We start from the raw sequence: 26,575 nt of genomic DNA, 5'->3' as shown, positions 1-26,575 counted from the left end.
TCTCTGGAGCCTTTGCTTCTCCAAGGTGATGCAGCCCAGCATCACCTTTTTATATGCTGATGTAGGCCAGCATATGGTTGGCTTTCTGGACTGCAAGCATACACTGCTGACTCATTTCAACTCATAAAGGACTAAATTTGAAGATCTAAAAACTAACAGACATGTGTTGTAGGATATTCTGCACTTGTGTTTACACATGTGCATGTATACTATGCTCATACCCTCTTACAACATGCACATAGGCAGCCCTTCCCTTCTAAAGGTCAGAAGTAAAGCAAAAAGCATCATTCCAGGGATATCAGGAGCCAGCCACATCACTGAGAACAAGAATAAGGAGGGTTGGTTTGTTTGTTTGTTTTAGAGGAACACAAAAGTGAAAGATTGAAAAGAGCTATTACACCACCCAGTCCACCTCTGATAAGGGTAGAGGAAATCTGCTTTCTTAGCAGCCATCCCCACTTTTTCCACCACCCCACTTTCCTATTCCTGGTTATCCAAATAGCAGGCCTCCAGGTGAGATGCCACTTTATAGCCTGGTTGAGGACTCACAAAGTCAATCTAAGATCTGGGTTTTTTTTTCTACACGCAGAGTTTATGCCCACCTCCCTCGGTTCTGCTATAGTTACCATCTCAAATCATTGTTTATCCTTTCAACTTTTTATTTGTATCTTTACCCACTAGGAGTTAAAAATTTAGATCACATCCCTCACATTAACTCTTCATCTTTAGTACCCCTCTCCATTTTCTCACATTTGCTTTAAACAAAGCTACCTTGCTAGCATCAAAAAGACATTTAATATCTGGCCATGACATCTCACAAGAATTCTGTTACACACCAGTCAACAGAAATCATCACTTGCAACATGAAATGAAGTAGGAAGAGGATTTTACGTTACATTGAGGGATTAGGCTTTGGCAATATCAGTGCCAGAAACACTAGAGCCAAACTTGCACTGAAGAGCAGTCTCACAGCACACAACATTACACAGGCTAAGGAAACACCTTACAGGCTCTCTTAATTGCCCTACTGAAGGCACACAACTACTCTTCTTGCCCTAAGTTACTGCCCTAGACCTACTGGGGACCTAGGTCCTGACCAGAGCAGCTCTGACATGTACCTTTCCTTCATGTTCAGCTTGGTTGAAAGCTGGCTCATCTAACACAGCTTACTGAAATCTCCCTGGCTTCACACCAAAACAGAACATAGATTTGCAGATCCAGCAGAACCTACCCTAGACCTGAGCAGCAGAGGTCTGCAGCAAGCCTGTGTCACACACAGCTATGATGGTCCTGCCCCACACCTGCCACATGCCTGCCTGGAAAAATAACCCAAAATGTTAAGCCAACATAAACAGCGTCTTCAGGTCTTTCAAAAAGAGCAACTCTTGACTTTGATGTTCTGTGAGACTTACCCAGATACCAGGTTCTGAATGCAAGTTTTAGCCCTGGAGATACTACAACCAAGTGGAGTAATACTTATTTAAGGCATTAAGGCATATTCCTGGTGTACATTTGAGAAGGATCCCAACATCCTTACAGTCCTGGCTTCAGACCATAGACCTGCAAACAGCTTGTTTTGATCTACCAGCACCTTCAGTCTACATCAAGACAAGGAGTACTGCTGCAAGGACATAGTTTTTGCCAGACAACAGTGAACTGCTGTATCCTATCCCACTCTGACTCATGCCTCCATATCGCCCACAGGTATTTTGCTTCCTTTCACAGCTGGAAATATAGATGATCTAGTAGTGCTTGCACCAAAAAGCTCCACCACAGTCACACTATATGCCTACACTAGGAGAGCCATATTTGAACAGCTGAAAGCCATCCCAGCTTTTTCCCTCAACAACCCCCAGATACTGATGCACTAAACTCTATTTCGACAAGGTGCAGGATGCTAATGTCACACAGCACCTCAACACTAAGCTAGCACTGCTGTTCCTGCTTCACTGGACACCAACAAAGCTAAGTCAGGCCTTTACAGTTAGAAAATTATTTATTTTCTGGTCTAAATGTTCTTTTCTCTTGAACACGGTGCTTCAGAAATCCAACTGCCCAGGTGGAAGGTTGATTTTAGATACAGTGCACCTGAAAGATTGTTCTTCCTCATTGCATTCCCAAGTCACCAGAGGGCAATCTGTGACGTACAAATGCAGCAACAGTTTAGATTGGAAGTGTAGATTGTTGGCTTAAAATGTTAATTGCTCAGTTGCAACTGGGCAAAAAGTAGGTGGAATAATCAAGTTCACTCAGCTGCACTGTCACCACAACAGAAAGCTTAAGATTATAAAGTTTTAAAAATTAACCCAACAAAAAGCAAACTGGCAGAAAGATCTGGTTAAGGACAACCATAAAGATTACTCTGTGGAAAGAGTGACCACCCTCCTGCAATAATGCAACCTTCTCTTTTTTAAGAGCAGAGCCAGTTTTAATGGGGCTCGAGATCCATTCAGCCGACTTACCTAACACCGTCAGTCTAACCCTGACTTAACAGGATTAACAGAGTTGCAAGAAATTAGACTGTCATGGACCTTACACAGTTCATTTTCTTATTGTTGCTTCTATAAATCCCTGCCATGCAGAGTGCTGGTAGCCCTGGACAAGCTCTGCATCCTGCACAGTGCTGACTCTAAGCAATGGTAGCTCACCAGGCTAGAATCTAGTCTCAGGGTAGTTTTTGATCTGTTCCTAGATGCTGTCGACGCATGACAAATATATTGCAAACGCTCATGCAACTCTCAGGCCTCTTGAGTATCAAAATAAAATAAACACTGTTGCTATGCATCTGTTCATTCCAAGCTTGAATCATTCCCACCGGAGAGCTTCTGAAAGGATCTGGAGCTGCCTCAACTACTTCACTGCTTGCTCAACATCCTTCCCTCATTAAAATACCTCTCTAGCAGATGAATAAATAAAGAGGTTCCTTCTCAAGCATTTAAAACAGAACATGAGGCAACAAGTGTAAGCCAAGAAAATGGAATTCCTGTATGAGAGTTTCCAGAACTAAGATGAGAAGGAGGCAACAAAGGCAGAAGAATTGTTACACAAGCCAGCCCCAGCCCTTCCACACAAGCACCTAGACTTTTTAAAGACATTTCCAATGATCTAGAGCAAGCACAAAGGGACAGACGGAGTGAGTTCTCAATTAACCTCATGAGCAAGTTAGGAGAAGCACACCAAGTCACAGCATCACAGCAGCCCAGACCAGTCCCATGAAACACAAGCTCTTTTGAATGAAAAGTGGGGCATCATTTTATCAACTGGTTGCAGTATTTCAACAGATAAAGACACAAAGTCAAAGAATAAAAACCACGTCAGCATCATATCACAAGTCTCCCCATCTTTAAACACACTTCAAGGTCAAAAATAACTGTTGGGTACAAAAGCACAAGATTAAAACAAACAAAAAAAGCCCATGCAGGAAATGGCCCCTCTTCACATTGCTTCCAAGTTCCTACCCTAAGCAAGCAGTTTAAGACCTAATGAAGAACTGTGTAGCTCACACTGAAAAGAAAGAATCACCTGAAGATCAGAACACCACAGTTCATAACATCCCAGGTTATATTGCTTAAAATCATGTAGTCAGGTAAAGACATCAGAAACAACAGAGAGGAGTATTTGAAAAACTGGATAAAATCCTGAAGCAGTAAGTCACATGTCTATAGCTGTATCTACATACAACATAGATATTTCTTGCTTACTGTAAGTATTGGAAGTTTAAACCTCAGTCTTTCAAAGCTGTCAATGCTAATACAAGAACAGGTCCCCATATAGAAGACTTAAATCTGTTTATTATCAAAATCTTGCATGTAGTATGCAGAATCAGCTACCTCATTCATACACACAGAATTACATAAACCACTATTCCCAACACAGATAGCAAATTTATCCAGGAGAGGCCTTGTGGACAAATGCTCCATAACTTTTCTCCCAGAGGTCTGAAGAAAGCTCTACTGCAAATCTTTAAAGCCTGGCTTTGCTGACCTCAGTTCTGTACACAAACACTACCAGTTCCTCCCTTCTCCCTAGAGCAAGAAGCAAAAAAGCACAACTGAAGTTTACTCCAAGGAGAAAATGAAAAGCACATGGCTGGCTCAAATTCCTTGGACCAGACCATAAGTGCAGTGACAGACTGATTCTCAGATTACTGTGGCAGCAATGAACAGTAACTTACCCCATACACTTTTACCATAAACCATAGCAGCTAAAGAGCCAGAATTAAAGTGATTGTAGAAACAGGCTGCCCCTGCTGACATACATCTTTGCATATTTCTAACCATAAGGGACCTGGTCATACACCCAGCAGTTTCACAGAACATCCCCCTAAAAGAAGTCACAAGACCTTTAGCCCGGGCTATTTTCAATGGCAGTGCTGCCAACCACCAGTCCTGTTTGAATTAAAGCATTTTATCAAGGAATTCGCACCCATAGGACAGCATGTTTGAAGGTCTGTCTCTATAGCACCAGCAAGAATAGCTGTCACTCCTACAGCTTACTAATAAGATTACAGCTTGTTTTCAGTAACACAGCAATCAGTTCATCAAATCTTCATTATGCAAGCAGCTCTGGGAGCAGCGTCACTTCAGGTTGTTTTGAAGAAGCCTGTTCTGCAAGTGATAGAGGACGTGCCAGGCAGCTCTGCATGTGTGGAGTCCTTCACTCCAGCCTCCCCCACTCCACAAGATGCTCCTGTCCTGGCATCCCTAGTGCCATCAGAAAGACAGAACAGGGATCCTTCACCCAGTGCTATGTGGAGTGAAAGACACTTGTGTGTAACTCCCTGCTCTGCCTTAATACCTCCATCACTTTCTGTGCTGGAAGCAAACTCCAGACATCACCTCCACCACAGCACTGGAATTCCTTAATAAAACTTAAGTTATAACTTACCTGACAGAAAGGGTTTCTATTGAAGTATTTAAGGGCAAAGAAACTCCATCTCAACATCTGTATCTCAGGCCTTCATTTGGAATAGATTTGCTTCCACTTTGTCTAGAAAGGGCCTAAACAAGCAAGCTAAGGACTAGTGAAAGTTGCCTGTAATTACCGATCTGCCTAGAGGCGTCTCGACCAAAGCTCAGAGCAGGACAAACAGCAAACTGATAAACCCATGCAGATACAGCCAAATTAAAAATGTTCAAAGCCATGTTTAGTTTAGTCTATTAGCCGGGTGTCTGCCCCATCACAATAGGGTTTGTTTTGGCCTCAGAAGACATAAGCTATGCTCTCTGTACATGGTTTTTTTTCCACTGCAAGGTCGCTGCCAATGAGCCCGTTGTTCACTTTCCCTGTGTTAGCATGGAAAGCCAAACAGGAAAAGGTTGTGAGAAATGGATAGGTGTCCAAAGCAAAGCTTTAGTAGTGCTGCAATCCTTTATGCAATTGTGAATTGATAAGCATGATCTTTGGGATGATTGGGTGAAACTTATTAACAAACAGGTGGCATTCCCATCCCTATTTCCATCCTCACACACTCCACAGAAACCATGCTCATCTAAACACAAAAGCAACTGTATTCAGCCAGCAGTAACAAGGTACTGCTCTGCCTTCCAGCTTGCACCTATCAGAATGACATCAGATGCCAAACCCCACAGACGATGGAATCATCATAGAATCCCAGAGTGGTTTGGGTTGAAGGTACCTTAAGGCTTATCCAGCTCCAACCCCTGCCACGGGCAGGGACCCCTTCCACCAGAGCAGCTTGCTCCAAGCCCCTGTGTCCAACCTGGCCTTCAACACTGCCAGGGATGGGGCAGCCACAGCTTCTCTGGGCACCCTGTGCCAGCGCCTCAGCACCCTCACAGGGAAGAGCTTCTGCCTAAGAGCTCAGCTCAGTCTCCCCTCTGGCAGGTTCAAGCCATTCCCCTTGGCCTGTCCCTACAGGCCCTTGTCCCAAGCCCCTCTCCAGCTTTCCTGCAGCCCCTTTAGGCGCTGAAAAGTCACACAATTAACTTGCTGACCAGCACAAAGTAAGGAGGGGTTGAGAGATGTGCTGGAATCCAGATATGCTTCACACATGAGAGGCTTAAGGATGCAGGAAGACAGGAAGCACAGTCATAATCTCCTTGTTTGGATTTCACAGGTAAGATTTATTAAAAAACAAAGTGCTTCGCTATTACATTGCCATGAAAAGTCTGCCCTTGGCTGTGATTTATAACTAAGTCTGTAGCTCATACTGGAGCGGTGCCTCCGAGCCCAGCCACAAGCCACCTCAGGTACCAAAGCTTTACAAAACTGTGAGGAGAAGCATGAGGGAGGAAGAGCTGGCTTGGCTCTCAACTGTTTTGGAGGCACAACACCACCAGGGCTGGATAAGCAGGTAGGTGCCTTCCTGGGAGCCCAGTGAGAATGCCACAGTTACTGCTGCAAAAATAAACACTGAAGTCAATGAATTAGCAGACCAGGATGGGCAGTGTACAGCATGGTGTACAGGCATGTTTCAGGTCAATCCTAGCAGAAAGGATTTGTTATGCACATACACACAGGACACTTCACCTGCTGGCAGGTCCCGAATGCACAGATGGGACTTGCCACTTGCCAAGAGTTAACGTTTTGGTCAAAGTTAGTGAGCAAGCTTGGGGTTCCTGCTGTAGCACCTCTCTGTACCTGACCACAGAAGTGTTTGGCACCAGCACAGACACTGGAACTCAACAAACTGGTTTAGCAAAACCAGATGTTGTTACTGAATATTTTGATTTTTACAAAAGAAGCCCTTCAATACTCAAGCATTTAGTCCTGTTGTCTTACACGAGTCATTTTAAAGTAAGTTATCATATTATTCCTGTGCCAGTGCCCATAAGATTAATTTTTTTTTTTTAATCTCAAACTTTTCCTGGGATCTTTCAAATCCTTTCTTACTTCTACACACGAGGTCAGAGCAGACTGGGAAAAATGACAAGTCAGACAGAAACATGAAAATGTGAGCTATGGTTAGAAACAGAATGACTGTGAGTACATTCACACAAAACAAACAGATTTCGATTACTGCAGCGTGGAAATGTTTTGAAGCTTAATGCAATTCCTAAGCTGATACAAGTGTACATTAGATGAAGCCTTAAGTCCTTTAACGTCCAGTAAGCACACAAAGAGTATGGTGTTTGTCAAGCAAAGTAGTTAAAATTTCAGTTCTAGCCTTTAGTACACATGCTTTGCATTATATTTATAAATAAGCAGTTCTTGCCTTCATACAGCTCTGCAAATCACTGAACAGCCCTCAAGCCCCACTGGCTGGCAGGGCAGCATTACCACCGAATCTCAAGGGAACACAGTCTGCATTTTAGATCCCCTACCCCCAGTCCCACTTCCACAGCTTGCTGCACTCATAGAGTCCCAGGCTGGTTTGGGTTGGAAGGGACCTTAAAGCTCCTCCAGCTCCAGCCCCTGCCACGGGCACTCCTCCCAGTTACAGAGTTAACTGAAAATAAAAAAGGACAGAGGGCTGGTAACAGGCCTCATTTCAGGGCGAAGACAGCCCAAGCACAGGTTTAAAGATCATATTGTAGCCTGCTCACCTCTCGAAAACCACCCGGCTTCCATCCGCCCTGCCCCCGGTGCTGCCTTACCTCGGCGCCCTGCCCGGGGGACGAAGAGGAGCAGCGACCGCCCCGTACCCCGCTACCGCCCTGCCCGTACCTGCCGAGCCGGGCGGGCGCCAGCACGTCCCGGGGTCCGGGGTCCCCGCTGCAGGCTACGCCGGAGCCGGCCGAGCCGCGCTCAGCCCTGTCCATCCGGGAGCAGAGCGGCTCAGTCCCCCTCTCCCCTCCGGACGGGAGCTGCCCCGTGTCACCCGCGAGGTGCCGGCCGGGGGGTCGCGAGCATCCCGTCCTTCCTCCGGGCGGGCCGCTCAACGCCCCTCAGCCTTCAAGGCGGCGGGGCCCGAGGCTGAGCCAGGCGGTGGCGGCCGCCGGGACGCGGTGAAGGGGACAGCCCCACAGCCCGCCTCCAGCGCTCCGAGTGAGCTTGGAATAGCGACGAGTTATTGCCAAGGCCAGGCTGAAGCTAAGGCTTGCTAAACATTAACTCAAGCCTCAGCCACGCGCTTTTTTACCAAGTAAATTCAGCGTTTCCTGAGCAATGAGTAAATCCCAGCTGTGCGCAGGCACTGGTGTTGAAAGAGCAGCACAAACCAGAACACCCACAGGGAGTATTTTGCAAGATCCAGAACCTCCTTTAAAATCTCATCAACAAGCAACACAGAAAGGGTGAAAGCAATCAAATTCTTGGAGCCATCCACAACAGGTTTTGTTCTTTCCTTGTTATTTTCTCCACCAAGCCTCCTTTCACAGTGTTTCTGTAACTTCCCTTTCTTCTAACACTATTCCTGATTCCATAGTTAAAGAGACAAGTAATTCATTTAAAGTCTCTTCAGCGAAGGCAGGTAAAGCTTCTCCAGCACAAGCAATATTCCCTCTCCAGGTTTCTGATTTTTCCAGTAAAACTGGATCTATAGCTCAGTCTCCTCTGCCCCAACAGCTTCAAAGGCAGCAACAGTATTTTAGAGACAATCCCTCTTAAAACCAATACGAAGAGGCCAGCTCAGGTTTGTTCTTATCCATTGACACAGCCAATTTCCAGCAACTGCTGTAGTCCAGCCACTTCCACCCCACCTTCTGAATGTGCAGGCAATTTGCTGCAGAAGGAATGCTGCCCGATCCCAAACTTCAGCCCATGGGGGCAGGTAGGGGGAAGGATATTTGGTCTGGGACGCTCACAACTCCTCACACTCAGTATGCCAAAATATGCATGGGGATCCTTTCCTCCCCTCTCTTTCCTTTCCTACCCCTAATTCCTGCAGAACTTTACTCCTCCCCCCAGAATTTTAAACACCACGAAGGAAAGCAGGAGGAGAGCCCTCTTAGTGAGGAGTAACCACCCTGCGGAAGGAGGGTAACCTCCAGGTAACTGAAGGTGCCTGTGGGAAAGCACTGCACACCGGAGTCAGAGCCAGCTTCTCCTGGCTCCCTCCTGCTCCCAGTAAAGCCATAAGGCATGCATACAAAGTGTTTCATATTTCTTATTTAGCTTATTCACTACAAGTGGTACTAATGAGAATTATAAGGGATACAATTCCAAGTTTAGGTTATGCATATAGCTCCTCCTCCATCAGCTCCAAAGCAAGACAAACTGCAGGATGTGCCAGCTTGTGATATCCACAGTTATAACCAAACCCACCCATGAGCCGCAGCTTTTACAGCAGCACCAAATTATACATAGGCAGCATAACACAGACTGGTTTGTGTTGGAAGGGACCTTAAAGCCCATCCAGCTCCAACCCCTGCCACGGGCAGGGACCCCTTCCACTAGAGCAGCTTGCTCCAAGCCCCTGTGTCCGACCTGGCCTTGAGCACTGCCAGGGATGGGGCAGCCACAGCTTCTCTGGGCACCCTGTGCCAGCGCCTCAGCACCCTCACAGGGAAGAGCTTCTGCCTAAGATCTGTCCTGGGTTCAGCAGTAGCAGTCATGTTTCTCCTTCTTGGTAGCTGGTGCAGTGCAGTGTTTTGACTTTTGGCCTGGGAACAGAGCTGATAACAAGGGTGTTTTGGTTTGGCCAAGGACTTTGTGAGTCTCATGCTCTGCCAGGGAGGAGGGGAAGCCAGGAGGAAGCAGAGACAGGACACCTGACCCAAACTGACCAAAGAGGTATTCCATACCACAGCACGTCATGCCCAGGATGTAACTGGGAGTCAGCCGGAAGGGCTGGGGGACTGCGGGGTTGGAGGAGATATCGGTCAGTGCTTGGTCGGGCTGGGGGGCCGAGTTATTGGTTGGTTGGTGGTGAGTTGATGTATTCTCTTCCCTTGTTATTTCCTTTATCATTGTTATTATTGGTGGTAGCAGCAGTGATTTGAGTTATACCTTAGTTACTAAACTGTTCTTATCTCAACCCGTGGGAGTTGCATTCTTTTTGATTCTCCTCTCCATCCCTCTGGGAGTAGGGAGAGGGAAAGAAGGGGGGGAGTGAGTGAACGAGCCCTCTGCCTGGTTTTAAACCACGACAGATCTAATTATATAAATTTATGTAATAAAGTCCTTCGCAATGTGCACAGAGCAAGTCAAAAACAGTTCTGATGCTCTTATTCAGGTCTGCAGACAACAGCTGCTGCAAAGCCACACTGGATAGAAGCGTAGACTATCATATGTGCCATGCAAACTGCCCAGGATTTGAGACATGGAGAGTAAGGAGGGACAACAAAAACATCCATGAGAGGAGATGTGGCTGCCCTAAACTTTACTGGTTTGACACTCAGGAAAGTGTTGTTTCTCCCCAGGGAGCACCAAGCCTTTCCAAAGCGCTTGCCACCACATGAACCTTGCTCTCAAACTAGCAGCTGGGTTTCAAGCAATTCTTTCTCCTGTACACAAAAGCACACCTAAGCTGCCAGTACTGCAAGTAGATGGGCACATCAGCCCACAACTACATTTCTTTTATCCTCAGGTAGTGAGTTCCTTCTCCTTACATTTCCTTCAGCCAGCTGCCTGCCCTTTTTGACTGGCAGATCTGATAGGCTGCCAGTCACTTGTACAAGTGAGCTTCATAGTAGGGGTTTCTAACACAGGAGGAACAATTCAGCTGGGGTTGTTGCACAACTGAGGCAAATTTAAAGTATCCAGAATGAAGACAGCATTCTTTCTTAGTACATTCAGGTTTGATTACTCATATAAAGCACTGCACAAGCATTACTGAAGGTTTAAGATCTCTGTGGATAGCAGCTGCAGTACTAGCTACAGCCTTTCACACACTCACTCTTGCCTGGACTTTGGTTATTCATGGTATTAGAAAGAATAATCAGCAAATTTATTTCCTAGCTTGTGAGAAAATATGTGGAGGAATAAGATAGGAGACCAGCTGAGTCTGCATTTTCAGCCAGCATGATTCAGGATAAATATTTCCATTCTAGTTTCGAGCTCTCCAGCATGTTTCATGCCCTAGGACAGTCTTTCTGGCATCATTAGAGATGAGCCAATGTCATCATCTAGATCATCAGATGTCATCATCTAGATCACAGGAGCTGAATCTTACTCAAATACGGAGACAGAGAGACATATAGGTGCTCTCAGCAGCCACTTTACTCAAATGAATCACTGGTACAGGGCCAGCACTGTCATCATCACAGGTTTCATGCGCGAGTTATTTCTGAAGGTATCTACACACCCTGACAGACTGACATGATTTGGCTTGCTCAGAAAACACAACTTTTCTGGAATCAAAAAGGAGGGGGGAAAAACATCCAACATCCTTTTGGAAAATTGGGAAGTTCAGCTGGGCTGGAATTTCAGGCCGGAGATGAGAAGACTCCAGGAATCCTCTGCCAGCTCACCAGCCTGGGAGACCTGCCCCTGAACACTGCAAGCCAGTACTTGGCATCAGAGTCTTCAGGTTAGCTTGAACACAATGTTCACAAGCTGCACCCCAAGATCCTGCAGCATTATGATCTTCAGGCACTCCCAAAATAATGTGTGATCATGAAAATCAAATTTGAGCAAAAGGCACTGCAACATGAAGTAGACTGGAAAAACCTGGACATAACAAATAATTCTTTTTTCTTCACGGGTTTGTTTTTACAGAGTGAAATATTAGAAAATACTGAATAATGCTAGGAAGGTTTGAAAATATTTATCCCCTTTCAACCCAATCACATCCCAAGAAAATCCTCAAGTAGTGTTACTCATCTGTCACATGGACCCATTAAGATCAAGAGCCCATTACAGCTTCTGGAGCCACCGAGGCAGGGAGATTATCCAAGTACCAGCGTGCTGGCAGCCTGTAGGGGAGGTAGGACCCAGCCTGTGGGTCTGGGTAAGCAGTGTGGCCCCCAGCAGCCAGGCCTGTACTGCCCGAGCTGGGGGAGCAAACCAGCACCCCTCAGCAGAACAGCGTCAAGAGGCCACGGCAACACTCAGGTCCTACAAAGTGCTTCTGCTCAAGACTTTACTTCATGAGATGAGACCTAATTTGTCATCCTGGGGGCTCTTCCTCATGGAGCTGCTGGAGAGAGTCCAGAGGAGGCCATGGAGCTGCTGCGAGGGCTGGAGCAGCTCTGCTCTGGAGCCAGGCTGAGAGAGCTGGGCTGGGTCAGCCTGGACAAGAGAAGGCTCCTCAAGGGGAGACCTTAGAGCAGCTCCAGTGCCTAAAGGGGCTACAAGAGACCTGGAGAGGGGCTTTGGACAAGGGCCTGCAGGGACAGGGCAAGGGGAATGGCTTGAACCTGCCAGAGGGGAGACTGAGATGAGCTCTTAGGCAGAAGCTCTTCCCTGGGAGGGTGCTGAGGCGCTGGCACAGGGTGCCCAGAGAAGCTGTGGCTGCCCCATCCCACCTGCTCTAGTGGAAGGTGTCCCTGCCTGTGTGAGGGGGCTGAAACTGGATGAGCTTTAAGGTCCCTTCCAACCCAAACCATTCCACGATTCTGATCCTACCAGGGAGAGATACAAGCGTGGCCACAGGAGCAGGAATATCAACCCAGTGCAAGCGGAGAGGTAAAGCGACACCTTCCCCAACTGCCCAGCATCACACCCTTGACCCTTCCTGCTCTATCCACACATCATGTGGCTCAGACCCAATGACGAACAGTCAGACCTCGCTTACTGTAAAACCCAACCTGCCTGCAGCCACAGCTGTACGTCAGAGCACACAACCTGCTTTATTGCAACCAAGAGCTGTAAGAAACAGGATTATGACTTCAGGCAATAGACAAATCAGACAACAACAGATGCTTCCTCAGCTGAGACTGTTTGTATGCAGATGACTATTAATCTCATGTTTAAGAAATAAACAGAAAACAACACCGGGCGAAGGAGGAACCCCTGATATCTAGCAGGATGCAATGCTGTAGAAGAGCAGGACCAGTAGGCAGTTGGCGCCAGAGCCATTTTATCACGTTACTATCAGAAGCAGCAGCTGTGAGCAGGGATCTCGACAAGACACAGGCCAGTGGTTGCGTAGGTGGCTGCCTCCAGTTGTGTTTGACAATGTCATGGCTTGGGGGAGCAAAGGAGGAGGGGAAAAATCTAAGATCATCCACTAGTTAGACACAGATGCATATTCAGATAAGTGAACTGTAAGGTTGTTTTAACCTAATTAGTACTGTAAAGGTGATTTAAACCAGCCAAAATATTTGCACTGTTCAAGGAAGAGCTACAACAATAGGAGGAAGCGCTAAGACACACCAGCTATTCTTAATACTCAAAAACACTTATTCTGATGAATAACCAAGACTTGCTTCCTAATTTAAATTGAGTATGTTTCTGCTTCCTGGGCATTTTCAGACCATATAAAATTAGAAGACTTATCAGGTTTCCAAGGATGACCTTCTTTATCTCCCTACTCACATGCCTGACACCTACCGGCTGCTCGCGCTCCCCAGTTCACATCCCCGCCTGCTTTAAAAATCTCATTCTGATTTCTTCAAGCCGGATTTTCTGATCCCTCCTGGGAAATGTACGGGGCAGAGCTACAAAGAGGAAGAGTGTCAGAAATGGACTACCTTATTCTGCTGTCTCAGTTCTCAGACCACAGATATGATAAATTAGGTTGTCACCTTGTTTATTTCCTTCACCATAATCACAAGCAGCAGGATGGGCTCCACAGACTGAACTCGCCATGAGTCAGTATGTTTTTGGGCATCCCACAAGAGTTACTGCCCAAAGAATGCCAAACATGCACTCCTGAAAGAGGAGAAGTCATGCACATGGCACAGCCCTACAGTCAGAGCAGAGCAAATGGTTCAGAACTACCAAGGTTATGAGGCAACTGAACAATAGCTACTCATAGCTTGACTCAGATAAGCTGGAGTTTTAGCAAGGATGGTAAGACAAGGGGAGGGTAAGAGTAGGAGTGACCTGATCCCAGGTACACAACTAAGCTAGTTATTAAGATGATTAAAAGTGAAACATCTAAGGACCAGAGTATGGACAAAGTATAAAAGCAGTTTTCGAAGCAATATCTCATTTCACATGTTGTTTGGGGTTGTTTTGATAGATTTCAGTATCTTATAGTTTTAGAAACCTCCCCAGAAGTTTTTATATTGGGTCAAACTAACTGAAACCATTTCAAGAGATAAGGCTAGAACACTCCTCTCTGTGTATTGAAGCTTGTCCTGTTGAATGATTACAAGAAAAACTAAATCCATTTACCTAAATACTCCAAATTCAAGATCTTGAGAAAAATATTTATCCAATAGGTCCCCACACATTGTCTCTACATATGTGGATAGAAGGCATTTACTTGGGAATGCAATGTCGCTGTGCTCATTTGTGGGTAGGACATCATCCATCAGCCTCTGAGCAGGAGAATATGACTATTCCTGCCTCTCATCAGGAGCAGCACTTTTACAGAGCCCAACTGCCCAATCAGCGATTTCCAACATAAAAAGAAAATCTAACACAGCCCAGTAGCAGAAGCTTTTATTGAGCAGTCAGGCAATAGTAAGTGCCAATTATTCTACTCATAAGCAAGTCGTGCTTGTACACAGAACTGCCATCATTTATCCTAACAGGCTTCCATTCTACTTTATCATCTCTTTAGCAGCAACAGGTCCATCAGGAGGAATCCAAACTTCTCTGTGTGTGGACAGATTACAAATTGCCCATAATTTATATTTATTGACATTCTCCTTGTTTGTCTTTTAGAAGAGAGCTGGGATAGAAACAGGATGCGTCCCTGCTTTAAAGGCTGAGAAGTCAGTCAGCTGTCACTAGTTTTGCTGTGCTGGCACCCTGCTCTGAAGTCACCACACAGAGCTTGTTTGTACTATTTTCATCTATAAATCATGCAACAGCTGAAACAAAACTGGTTGAGATGCTGAACCCGATTGCACAATACAGCTCACTGACTCTTACAGAGCTATTAGTAGTCAGGAGTTTGTCAAGTCATTAGAGAGGGCTTGTTTTTCCAAAATATGCATGATGAACTTTTATTAGACAGGTCTTCATGAAAACCAGGATTGGGAGATTTCAGGCATGATCTAGGACCAAACCACAGGATGAAAGAGTTTGATACAGACATTCCTAAACAGCTTCGTAGTGCAGAATTTAAAGGAATAAAAACACAGGGCAGGTGAGCTCAGTGGTGGAAGATCATCTCAAAGATCGGCTGGGGACTAGAGCAGTGCCTGTAAATCCCTGCATGCTGTTATCTCTTGTATGAAACCCCCCTGCCCCAACAGCAGGAGATGGGACACTGAAGTCTCAGGTATCAATGTCAAGAGATGCTGCAAGATAGATTTTTATTCTTCAGTTTACACCTGGTGTGCAAGCGCAGAGTAACGCAGTGCTATTGCAAATGCAAAAAGATGACATCTCCTACATCATCCCCCCGGATAGGCACTTTTGAATCCAGCAAGTTAAAGAAGCAGAAATGAATTTGGATTCACAGGTATGCTGAAAATTACAAAGATTTCATAAAACTAAGGATAGATACACAATCAGTGAACGATAGCAACTATATTATACATATTATGTATCATCTCTCTTATAAGGAGGGATTGCAGGAGCTGTGCCTGTTTAGTCTAGAAAAGAGACTGTGAAGGGATTTCATCAGTGCAGATCAGTTTCATCTATCATGTGCCTCTCCCACCCAAGTTAGCTTTAATTCCAGCTAACACAGAGCTGCAACTAGAATGAACTTCCCAAAAGCCCTTCTCCAAGTAGTTTTTTCCATGGTGTGTGTTGGTAGTTTTTGCCTTGAATTTTCCCAACTGACCTGGCAGCTCTGCGCTTGCTCCACACTTCCTGGCCTGCAAACATCCAGCAGCTTCACTCCTGCTTTATGCCAGCCAAGAGAGCGTAGGAAGCACAAAATGAATGAACTCTGCAACTCTTGGATTTGAGGTATCGTTAGGACTACTCCCACGAGGCATCCTTCCTCTCCCATTAGTCAAAGGAAATACTGTGTCTAAATACAGCCGTTACCTTTATCCACTTTTACCCTTCTTATGCACAAACTGGAGTGAGTCCAGGATTCTGGAATATTTGACCAAAACAAGGGTATCACAGATCAGCTGCAGGGATGTATATATTACAGCCTCATGTCTGCCTTCCGCTATGAGGCATGCAGGGATTTCCTTCCACTGTCAGCCCTGCCATTTTCAAACATTAACATTGTTTGGGCTTTACCTTGACCGAGAAAAACAACTTTCATCAGCAAGGCTGTATTTATGCGTTGCCTGAAGAGGATATCCTTCCAGTTCCATTATATATTGGCCACCTGCTATGGACCTTGCAAGAGTTACACACTCTGTTCACTCAAGAGCTTCCACAAACCTTCGATGCAAGAAATACTGCTTCCATTTCCAGTGTTGGTCACTTGCTTAGGGCTGTCAGGACTATGATCAAGCAGGAAAGATGGGGGCTCAAGCACTGGAGCATGCTCAGTTGCGTACATACAGAGACACTGAGAAATCTGAGCTGCCAGACTCCAGCATAACCATTAATTTGGCAACAGCAGTGAAAAGGTTTTGAGAGTAGTTGAATGGCAAATCCCCATCAGCAAGACAGCCTCATGCACAAGCTTCAGAGCCATCGTGCAGTAGTCACCTTCCCAAACCAGCAGTACTACAACAGTCCTTCCAATGCCCCAGCAATGCCACCTCATTAAGTGGCCCAGGTGGGGATAACTGAGAAGTATAAATGTTAACTCTTGGCCAGGAGCCTGCTGTCAGTGCTTCCTCAATGCACAGGCTGTCTGTGAAGCTGCTACCAAACCACCAGCACACAACAGTCGAGCAGCCTCTTGCCACTGTTCTCACCAGATCCTGGGCAGTCCATTCCAAAAACACACATAACATGTAGCAGTTCCAACCTCCACTGCCAACAAAGTCCATTGTCCTAGAAGGAACCTTCTATGAAAGGGCAAAACAGGACAAAGAGATAAGTCCATTACCACCAAAAAATCAACCGACAGGCCTTCACACACTAGAGGTCTGCCTGTTCACTGAAACACTGAGGTCTCTACTATTGCATTCAGTGCCTAGCTGCATTTTTAACGCTCAGGCTCCATCGTATGATGGAAGCACATATGTTCATGTGGACATCTCACAGACCATAGGCCACCACACTCAAGTAGCCAAGGACGTTGCAAGTATCACAGATGGACTCAAGTTCATATTATATAAAAATTAAACAGCTCTCAGACAATTAGTGAATAAGGAGCTTGCCAGACATTGTACAGGAAGATTGTGAGGGTCCTGAAATATCTCCCTTTAAAAATTGAAAACAACATGAAAGACTGGCCAGAATAGTTTAACAGTTTTTAATGCCTCACTGAGGTTTGCCCTATTTTGTTTCTTTATGACAACAGCAAAGGTCCCTTCATGCCCTGCTAGCACAGAGGATTTAGTGAGAAAGATCCTCATTGATTCACAGAAGACCCATGTTTTGCAGACAGCTCAAGAGTCCAGGCACTAGCAGCCCAGGGCCTGATGGAATAAGCTATGCAGATGGAAATAATTATTTAGGAGGGGAAAGACTCCTGCATGAATGGAGCAACATCTCACTAAAACTGAAGCCTCTCACCAACACATTCCAGACTCCTGGAGTAATCTGCTTTGGGGAATATACTTTAAACTACATCAGCTTTGTATTTCTTTCTCCAAACTTCACAAAACATACTCCCCTGCAAACTGACCTAATGGTCTTGCCAAACAGCAACACATACCAGAAAGTTCATAAATATCTGAATCTAAAACCTATTTAGAGACCTAGCTTTTCAAGCAACAAGTTCTGATTTCAGCCAAGCTTTTCATGACACAACACACCTGGGAGGGTTTACCCACACCATGAATGATGCTGCAGTCAGTGGCTTCTACCTAAAGTCCGTGGCATGAAATAACAAATAAATCATACAAGCCATATTTGATATGTAGGATATCAAACTGAAGCACCTTATATAACTCAAAATCATGTATCTTAGCAGGCAATAATTGATTAGAAATATCAAATTAAGGGCAGTCTTTTCAAGCCAGCTACATAAAGAATATTTCATATGTGTTGCAGGAGAAAAATAACTCCAGCAGGTTACAATTAGGTCTCACTGCCATATGGATTTTACATCTGCAGCAGGAAGGCTCAAACACCACGTCACAACTAAAGCAGTTTTACGTCTCCAACCGAAAGCACTTAAACTGCTTGGAATAGAAGCATATGGGCCATAACATCCCAAATTAAGCAAACATTTTGCTGAACTGAGACATACAAAGCTAGGATATACCATATTCTTAGTCATACTTGGTAGCCTCTCACTTTTAAAGGATAAGTTTAGTACTCTCCTCACTCAACCAAAGCAGAAGACCCCAGTGCAAGTCACACAGTGGTTTTTAACCAGGCACTAAAGGGTTGGGAGGTCCTTTACTCCCATGCAGAGAAGGCCACTATTTCCCTCAGCAGTTTACATGTGCTACCACAAGAACATGTGAAGGGCTCCTTAGGTCACCATCTCATCCAACCTCCTTACAAGCAGGGACAAAACAGAACTCAGGCCAGGATGCTGAGAGGTTTGGCCAGTTGGGTTTTGTAAAGGGCTGAGGTGACGCTGCATCTGTGGGCCCCCATTTCAACACCCCCCTGCACTCACAGAGAGTGGTATTTTTCCTTAAGGGGAACTGGACCATCACCCATTTCAATTTATAAAGCTTTGACAAATGACACAATTCTCCAACCAACTAATTACAGATGCTATGAACTGGAAAACCACACCCACGGGTTTTTCCTTTCAGCATCAATAACACCATCTCAAAACCCATGTCTTGGTTAGACAAGAGCTGTGGTGCTGCTGCTGCACCCTCTTGGGGCACAAAGGACCAGGAGCCAAATCTTCAACATTATTTTTCTACATGCAGCTGGATCCAAGAACCCCAAATTCCTCTTTACTAAAACCAGATGTCAGCCAAGTTAAATCATCCCATGACTCCTCCAGGAGAAGGATGTAAACAGCCACAGCTCATGCAGATGTTACTGAGAGAGGCCCTGCTGACACGTTAAGGGATTCCAGAGTGCTGTGAGACCTTATCCTTATGCTCTGACATACTACTTTCAGACATGTTTGTCACTTAAATACACCAGAATGTATTAAGTCACTGGAGTTTATACTAAAGTTTGGGTCTTTTACCAACTTGTTCCACAGTTTTGAGTTCAGAGGAGAAGAAAACTGGTACCTACATTTTCCAGTGTACAATACTTCCAAATAGTCTTTAATATTCAGCAAAATTCAATCCTGTAACATGCCTGCAACATAAATGCTTCACAAGTAAGATGAGGAAAAAGACTGGTAGTGCAAAGCATCACAAAACGTCCATGGCACAGGTAGGTGCATAGGAATGCAGGCTGCCCTCTCCCAGGAGGCTTAATCTCAGCCAAAAGAGACTATCAAAACACAGCTCTCACCACAAAAAAAAAAAAAACCAAAAAAAAAAAACCAAAAAACCCCACCCAAAACCAACAAAATGAGCAAACAGAAAACACACACAAAAACTTTTAAAAAAGTATTTGTAACTTTTGTAACAACTTTGTATCTATTTGTAACCAGTGCAAACAACCACACTGGCAGGAGCTTTAAAACAGGGCCTGCAAGCTCTAACGCTCCTGCTGATGCCCGGAAAACGGCTTTTGCACGTAACAGCTAAGGGGAATTAAAGCTCACTGATGCTATTCAATGCTTGCAGATGACAAGGCAGCTGAAAGGTCATCTTCATCCACACTGTGAGCTTCAAATGCTCAGCAAAGACAAGCATAGGGCAGGCATCACAGCTAGATCAAGGGAAAGAAGTATTTTAACAAAGGTGGACCACAACAGAAAGCCTACAGTGCTCAACCTGAGTCCCCACATCTGCAGATCAGGACCCACTCACCAGGTCAGGCTCAATCACCAACCTCTTGCAAGAGGCATGGAGCCACAGCAGAGACAAAACAGCCTTCCCATGCTACTTTTAGCCAAATCGCCACACAGAAGTTTTATTTTCAACAGATAAATACTTAGTCATGCATTACAACTCAGCTCAGAGAAGGGGAAAATGGGTTTAAACCACTCCTGCCATCAGCATATCTGTGGTACTGAAGAACTTTGCAGGAACTGCTAATCCGTGGAGTAGGTTTCTCAAGCAGGTTTCACATGCTGGCACCAGACTCGCTGCTGTCACAGTGCCACTGCAAGCAATGGCCAGCCCAGCCAAACCAAAGCTATTCCAAGAGTATTTGCACAGACAAAAACAACTCAAAGCGTATACTTTGGTACCACCAGGCTTTAAGACATCACTATGCGATACAAGAAGCAATATTCTACTAGCCCTTTAGGTGTTTTACTGACTGACCTCAGTTCATCTACTCCCCTGCAGTGATAACCTCATTAAGACATTTTTAACTTGAACGGCAGCATTTTGGCAACTGCCTCAAGATAATGAGCTTTCTGATTGAACTGAGATTAACAGAGAGACCAAAGTTTTCCCTGCCCGTGGCAGGGGATTGGAACTGGATGATCTTTAAGGTCCCTTCCAACCCAAAGCAGTCTGTGATTCCACATTCGAGCAGCCTGAGCAAGCGAAACCCGCAGAGAAAGGAGGCATCCCCAGCTGTTCAGCTGCAAAGTGAGGTCCTTCGTGGCCGCACGTGCAAGTCCGCATGGACCGGGTGGGAAAGGAAGAGAAACCCTCAGCTACCAGCGAGCGCTGCTCCGGGGGGCGCTTGGACAGCTCTGGGATGCGGCGGCTGCGCTGGAACAAACCGCCCCGCTGCTCGCAGCGCCTCCGGCGGCAGCACCCGCGCCCGGGACACGGCCCGTCCCCGCCGCCAAGCGCCCCCCTACCTGCGGGGCAGCGCCGCGGGGGAGCAGAAGCGGAGGCGCGGACCGGTCCTTGCGCCCGCGGTACCGCCCGGGCTGGGCAGGGCCCCGCGGCCCGTATCCCGCCCCCCGCACGGCGCTGGCTGGCCAGGGCCGCGCCTCCCCCTGCGGGAGCACAGCGGCACAGCTCGGCCCCCGAGCGCCCAGCCCCGCAGCAGCCAGCCCCGCAGCAGCCAGCCCCGCAGCGCCCAGCCCCGCAGCGCCCAGCCCCGCAGCGCCCAGCCCCGCTGCGCCCAGCCCCGCAGCGCCCGTTGCGGAGAGGGAGAGGCGCGGCGTCCTCGGCAAGGGGCCCTTTGTGTCCGAGGGGCTTTTCCTACGTAAAGGACCTGCGAAAATAAAGCCGCGGACAAGCTCTATTTAATGCACACAGCTCCGGACGGGTATTGGGACCTGTGGAATTCAGGGGAGGAGGAGGGAAAGACGAGCAAACATAACCAAGGCACGCTTCATCATCAGTGCAGGCGGCTACTGTCACACAGCCAGCCTTTGAGGGACACTGCTTCACGAGGTGAGCAGAGGTATCTGTCACGAGTGGTAACGTGCTCTCTGGGATGTGACCTCCTAATTCAGGTCCTCCTTAAACAAAGTTTGTTGAATGCGCGCACAGAGCTGCTCTGTTCATAGCCCAATGACTGGATAAACCCTTAGGCCACAAAACTACGGCTCATCCCTGTCCCACCAACCACAGTGTGGTCCCTTAAATCAAGTCGTTGTCAAGTGCCTCCAAGCGGTAATCTAAACTCACCACAGCCTGCCAGCTACGCTGAAAAACCAAGCCCATTCCAAACAGAAACAGAAGAAATGCATGCTCAGTACCTGCGAAGGGCTTAATTATTTCTTGTTAATTGGAGGTAAATGTGTTTCGTTTCTTAGAAACTTTGTTTCCTACTTCGAGAACTGACAAGTTGGAGATCAGGAAAGTGCAAAGTGCGGCATGAGTAATCACTGAGCTGTACTGCATGTAAGCTTGGGTAAGAACGGCTGGTGAGAGCGCTTGCCTTGATCTTGTTTGAAATGGAAGGTTAATAGTGGTGAGAGCATTACTAGTCTTTACAAAGGAGGAACTCGTCCTTCTGTGAAGCGGGAGGGGAGCAGAGCACATACCCAAGCACTGCACAAGAGGCTGGATGCTGTCATCCATTTAATATTTAATCAGTCAATACTGTGCAGAGGTGGTTCTCTGACCATCACTGCGCTCCAGTTTCCTCCCCAAGACTGAAGCCAACAGCCCCCTGCTCTTCAGCCTCAGGGAGCCCAGGGTTTTCACAAGTTTTTGACTCAGCAAAACAAACAGCTGAGCCATGTAGATAATCAGAGAGGATGGCAGCACTTGAATCCTCAGGACGTTAGAGATCTGTAGCAACTGGCAGACAAAGTTCCAGGTGAGAGAAGAAAGCATGGTACACAATAGCTGATGAAGAAAAAGAGGAACAGAATTGTCATGGCAGTGACATTTTTAGGAGGTTCAGCTTTCAGTCTGATATAAATGATTTGAGAGAAATGCTTGTTCCCTTCCCTCACCCACCCAAGCAAGATTTTCAGTATGAGTATTAAGTTCTACGAGAGACAAGTTTAAATACCAGTTCTTCAAGCTGCTGTGTTCAAATCCTTACTTGTATGCACAAAGAGCTCTAGAAGAACCAAATGGTACCTTAGGTAAGTCCAGGCTCATTCTTAACATTGTTTCTCTACCCTTTGATCAACAGTTTTAAACAACAGTGTTACTACACTCACCTGGTACTGCCATGGTGGAGTTAATGGTACCAAAAATCTTCTGACTTGAGAAATTACTGATTCCATGCTAAGGCTCAGCTTCAGGGTTAGTCAAACAACTGAAGCAATTTAAGGTGATACCAGTCCTTCACTATCCTGGCCTAACAAAGGTTACCCCTCCAGCACAACTGGTGGAAGTAAATGCGAGTACCTCAGTTGCTGCAATTCAAAAATCCCAGCAATGTAAATGAGGAGACAGGACTGTGAATAGTGACAGTGGAGGCACAGGCCAGCTTTCCCTTCTGAGACCCTTCTGCAAAGGAACATACAGTCAAGGCACAGGGAACAAGACGACACACAAGACACTAAGCTCCTCCATGGCTTCAAATAGATCTTCTGGGATTTGTGTAAAGCCTAAGAGGATTGGGACTGTCATGTCTGCCAAGTGACTCCTGGCTTCAGCTCTTATTAAGTAAGTGAAATACATTTTTAGTCACATAGTCCACTGTAAGAAATCTAAAGCTGCTTTTAAGAGTACACAATGTCAGCTAATATCAGCCACACGTACCAGGAAAGTTTCTGTATGCAGCTGAGTTGAACTTCTTCTTTTGGAGAAACAGGTAACAACTGTCACTGTTTCAAATACAATTCTCAGTTACTTTAAAAATATTTATTCATATATTTATACAGTACACACAATTTTGTGGACTTCTGGGTTACCTTCACTTTGTCTACAACAAGAGTAATTCCAAATTGGGAGGACAAAAAGAAATTCCTTGTTAGTCATTAAGCAAGCAGAAACTGATCTTGCAGCTTTCTCTTACCCAAGAAGCCAGGGAGTCAGGCAGTGGTGGAAAAAATCAGCTGAGAAACAAAAGTGGCAGATACACAAAGAGGTAGTCTGGTGACCCTACTCACCATCATGGTGTTACAGAAATTGCTCTTCTCAATATGGGAACATTTTATCTTCTGGCTCTGAAACCAGCTGTCTGAGATTATAGCAAAAAGACTTGGCTTTTGGCTTTCCGGATTTGAACTCAGATAAGCAGGCTTAGACCTCAACTTTCCTGCAGATGATTGCACCTCCTCTTCCATTTCTATACTAGATGTGTCATTCTGGTTTTCTTCCTCTGTTGGTTCAACCTCAGATTTAGAATCAGGCTCATCAGAAGACTGTTTGTTTACTTCTTCTGCACTGGGCATCTGTGCTAGAAAGAGGTTTAAAAAGGACGTGTAAAATACTTGCACATGGCTTCAATCTAGCTGCCAGCCTTGCATGTTCTATCTAGGAGCTCAGCAAGGTTCTTCTGAATCTTTTTCAGCTGAAATAAAGGATTTCCAAACCCAAGTAGGCATTAAGAGGCCTGTACAAGTGTTTGACTTTTACTAATTTTCTTAATCAGCAACTATGTTAAAGGAGCTGAAACACCCACCACTTTTTACTTGTGCCTGCTGTAAATTAGCACAAAATAAGCAGATAACTGAATTAACTAGGAAACTATTAAAAAGGACACCATTTTAATTTTCCCTCTTAAGCGTGACTGAGAAACATGATGATGTTCTAATCCTGTAAACACACTACTATGTAAAAATCTAGTAATGGGCTTAGTTTTATTGATTCAAATGGAATTTAGAGCATTTACAGAAATTGTTGGAGGTGTGGTGCTAATAACAGTCACTATAGGGCCAGAAAATGTGAAGGTAAACGTAGTTAAGCATAACCTGAAAGTCTTATTTAAAACATCAAGAGATTCCAGAGTTACTCTGCCCAGGCAAAAAGCTGACACTGAAGCGTACGTGGCATAGCTATCCTTTATCTATGCAAGATAGGTATTTTATTCTGCTTTTCAGATGTGAGCAGTAAGCCATGCCTGTGCTGCTCAGGGTAGCTTGCACACTGCCCAGCCTCTTGTAACCTGCACCTTCTAATTACTGTTCTTGGTTACCCACAAGGGCACATGTGAGAGTGTAGAGGGAAGATACTTCACTACTAAAGGAAGCAGAGCAGTTAATAGCATCAGCAGTCTGCTAAACCTGCAAAATGGGAGCTGAAAGTAAAAAATCCATGGTGAACACATATGCAGGATGGGTAAGGAGGAAGGAGTACAAATCATTACTGAGGTGAGTACCTCCTGCTCTGCTGTGCCTCACTGTGTGACCTATCACAGGACTGGCTACCACATTATTAAGAATAGAGGGCACCAAATAAAGTTAAAGCTTGCTAAAGTAAAATTCTAATTTTAATTCTAATTTTTATTTTTCTTTGTACAGCTGTTCTGCAAAGGCAGAATCACTGTTTTTGAACTTAGGTTTGACTCCTCAGCCAGGATGCTTCAGTATCAGAGCAAGCTAGTAAGGCTTTATCCTCCTGAGTACATCAACAAGCCTATTATTAACCTAAACCAAAGCCTGTTATCGGTTACGGACATATTAGAAATAAGAATCAGTGATGGACAGGAAAGAGGAGCAAAATACACAAATAAATGAAGATGCATGTCCTGCTCCCTCCACAGATTTTCTATCAGTACTGATAAAAGAATCCCTTAACAGCTCCTGGTACCACCCCCCACCCCCAAAAGAGAATTAGAAGAGAACTGTAATGAAAGTGCACAAAGTTAGAGGGTGAGGTTAGCTTTCTTAAATTACCTGTGAGAAGAAGGGAGAGGGTAAGGAAGAACAGCAGCAGCAGCTTGTCTTATAAGCATTTTTAACAGAAAAGCATAATAATTTGAGTTTGCTACCAACAGTACTAAAAAAGCTCTTTACTTTCCTTCTGTGACAAGTGGCATTAGTCTAAAAATAGCTAGCAGAGTGCTTTGAACATGAAGCAGGCTGGAGCATTTTATCTGATCAGCTGCAGAACTTACCTTCATTAAGGAGAAACTGTAGCCAGATAATCATTAGGATCAAAAGCATTACAAATGGCAAACAAAACCAGAAGAAAAGCAGAGGAAAGGTCAGCTCATTCACCAAAGGAACCACAGGATACTTCATTGCTTGCTTCAGGTTACACTAAGTTTAGACTAGCTTGCCTGCTCTGCTTTATCTTTTAATAACTCTCATTGCATCACTGTGTTAATCACAAGCAGACAGCTGATATACTCTGCATGGTTAGCAAAAGGGACAGCAACTGAGAGAACATCTGATTTGATTTTCCTTCTTTGGCTGCTATTTAAAGGATAAACACAAGCTAGGAAGCTCTCAAGGCTTATGTTAAAATAATAGTTAAAGGTCTGTTTATACAGGGGAGATAACCAAGTGCTTCAGCTACTCTGAAACTAGGTAGCCAAGGTTGCTTTTGAAAAGTTGGTAAAACAGGATCAACCCTGCAGCGATGGCTATCACAGAATCATGGAATGATCTGGGCTGGAAGGAACTCAAAGCTCATCCAGTTCCAGCCCCTGCCACGGGCAGTGACACCTCTGTATTTTAATTGCCTTTCTAGCTCCCTTCCCTGAAGAAAGGCGAGTTAGCATGTTTTACAGGATATGTGTCTAATGTATTGCTGAATAATTAAGCAGTTCAGTGGCGATCAAAGTAGGAACTGACAGTATGACTTCAGTAACTTGACATTCATCAGAATGCTTCTGCTTTAATAAAATAAAGCCATTATCTATCACCTCACAGGTGGCTGTTTGGCTAAATTAATCCTTTCTGTAGCTCTTGGTACCCCTCAGAAGAGAGCAGCTATGTTAAGTGCACATTAGAAGTTGTATGCAGTTAATTCCTTGCTTGTGTGCCTGTGTGTTTTTATGCAGTGGCGGCAGTCCCTTGAAATTAGACTTTTAATCCCCAAGATCTAAACGAACTTTGCGAATTTTGGTTAACTCACGTTACTAACGCTTTAGTATCGCTGTGTGATAAGAGCAGCTATTAACCCTATTCTGTGCCTTGGGTAAACAAGAAAAGCCATCAACGCCCTGAGCCTCGACAAGGCTGAGTACCTGCAGCCGCACTTTCAGCAGCGGGGGCTGCGGGTCGGTGGCGCTTCTGACCACCAGGGGCAGCGGCAGCGGCAGCGGCAGCAACAACGGATCCCAA

The 26,575-nt window shown here is 45.5% G+C and overlaps 2 protein-coding genes across 5 annotated transcripts in view; both read right to left on the bottom strand.

Annotated features, from left to right (window-relative positions):
• ARHGAP40 (Rho GTPase activating protein 40) overlaps positions 1-21,689 on the bottom strand; it is a 43,722-nt gene extending 22,033 nt beyond the window's left edge. For all 3 annotated transcript variants that reach the window (XM_061442041.1, XM_061442042.1, XM_061442043.1), the window contains exon 1: positions 21,505-21,689. The gene's annotated coding sequence lies outside the window, so the exon portion shown is untranslated. The remainder of the gene's footprint in view (positions 1-21,504) is intronic.
• A 5-nt stretch (positions 21,690-21,694) lies between these two features.
• Positions 21,695-25,656, bottom strand: ADIG (adipogenin). Of its 2 annotated transcripts, XM_061442044.1 has the most exons (3): positions 25,402-25,656; positions 23,453-23,742; positions 21,695-22,232 (listed from the first exon to the last, which is right to left on the bottom strand). In XM_061442044.1, the coding sequence occupies exons 1-3, from the start codon at positions 25,526-25,528 to the stop codon at positions 21,978-21,980; spliced, it is 672 nt and encodes a 223-aa protein (XP_061298028.1). In that variant the 5' UTR covers positions 25,529-25,656; the 3' UTR covers positions 21,695-21,977. The 2 variants fall into 2 exon arrangements, 1 of the variants encoding a protein (XP_061298028.1); XR_009741372.1 differs by lacking the exons at positions 23,453-23,742; positions 25,402-25,656 and adding an exon at positions 22,746-23,376 and having other exon boundaries at positions 22,186-22,232.
• Between the last annotated feature and the right edge of the window lie 919 nt (positions 25,657-26,575).

Source organism: Pezoporus flaviventris, unplaced genomic scaffold (genome assembly GCF_033815535.1).
Source record: "Pezoporus flaviventris isolate CSIRO_AGI_PZ_B2104156 unplaced genomic scaffold, CSIRO_AGI_Pfla_v1 ptg000213l, whole genome shotgun sequence".
Classification (NCBI taxonomy): Eukaryota; Metazoa; Chordata; class Aves; order Psittaciformes; family Psittacidae; genus Pezoporus; species Pezoporus flaviventris.
Note: the sequence above shows the minus strand (reverse complement) of the source record. Positions and strands in the feature narration are given on the sequence as shown.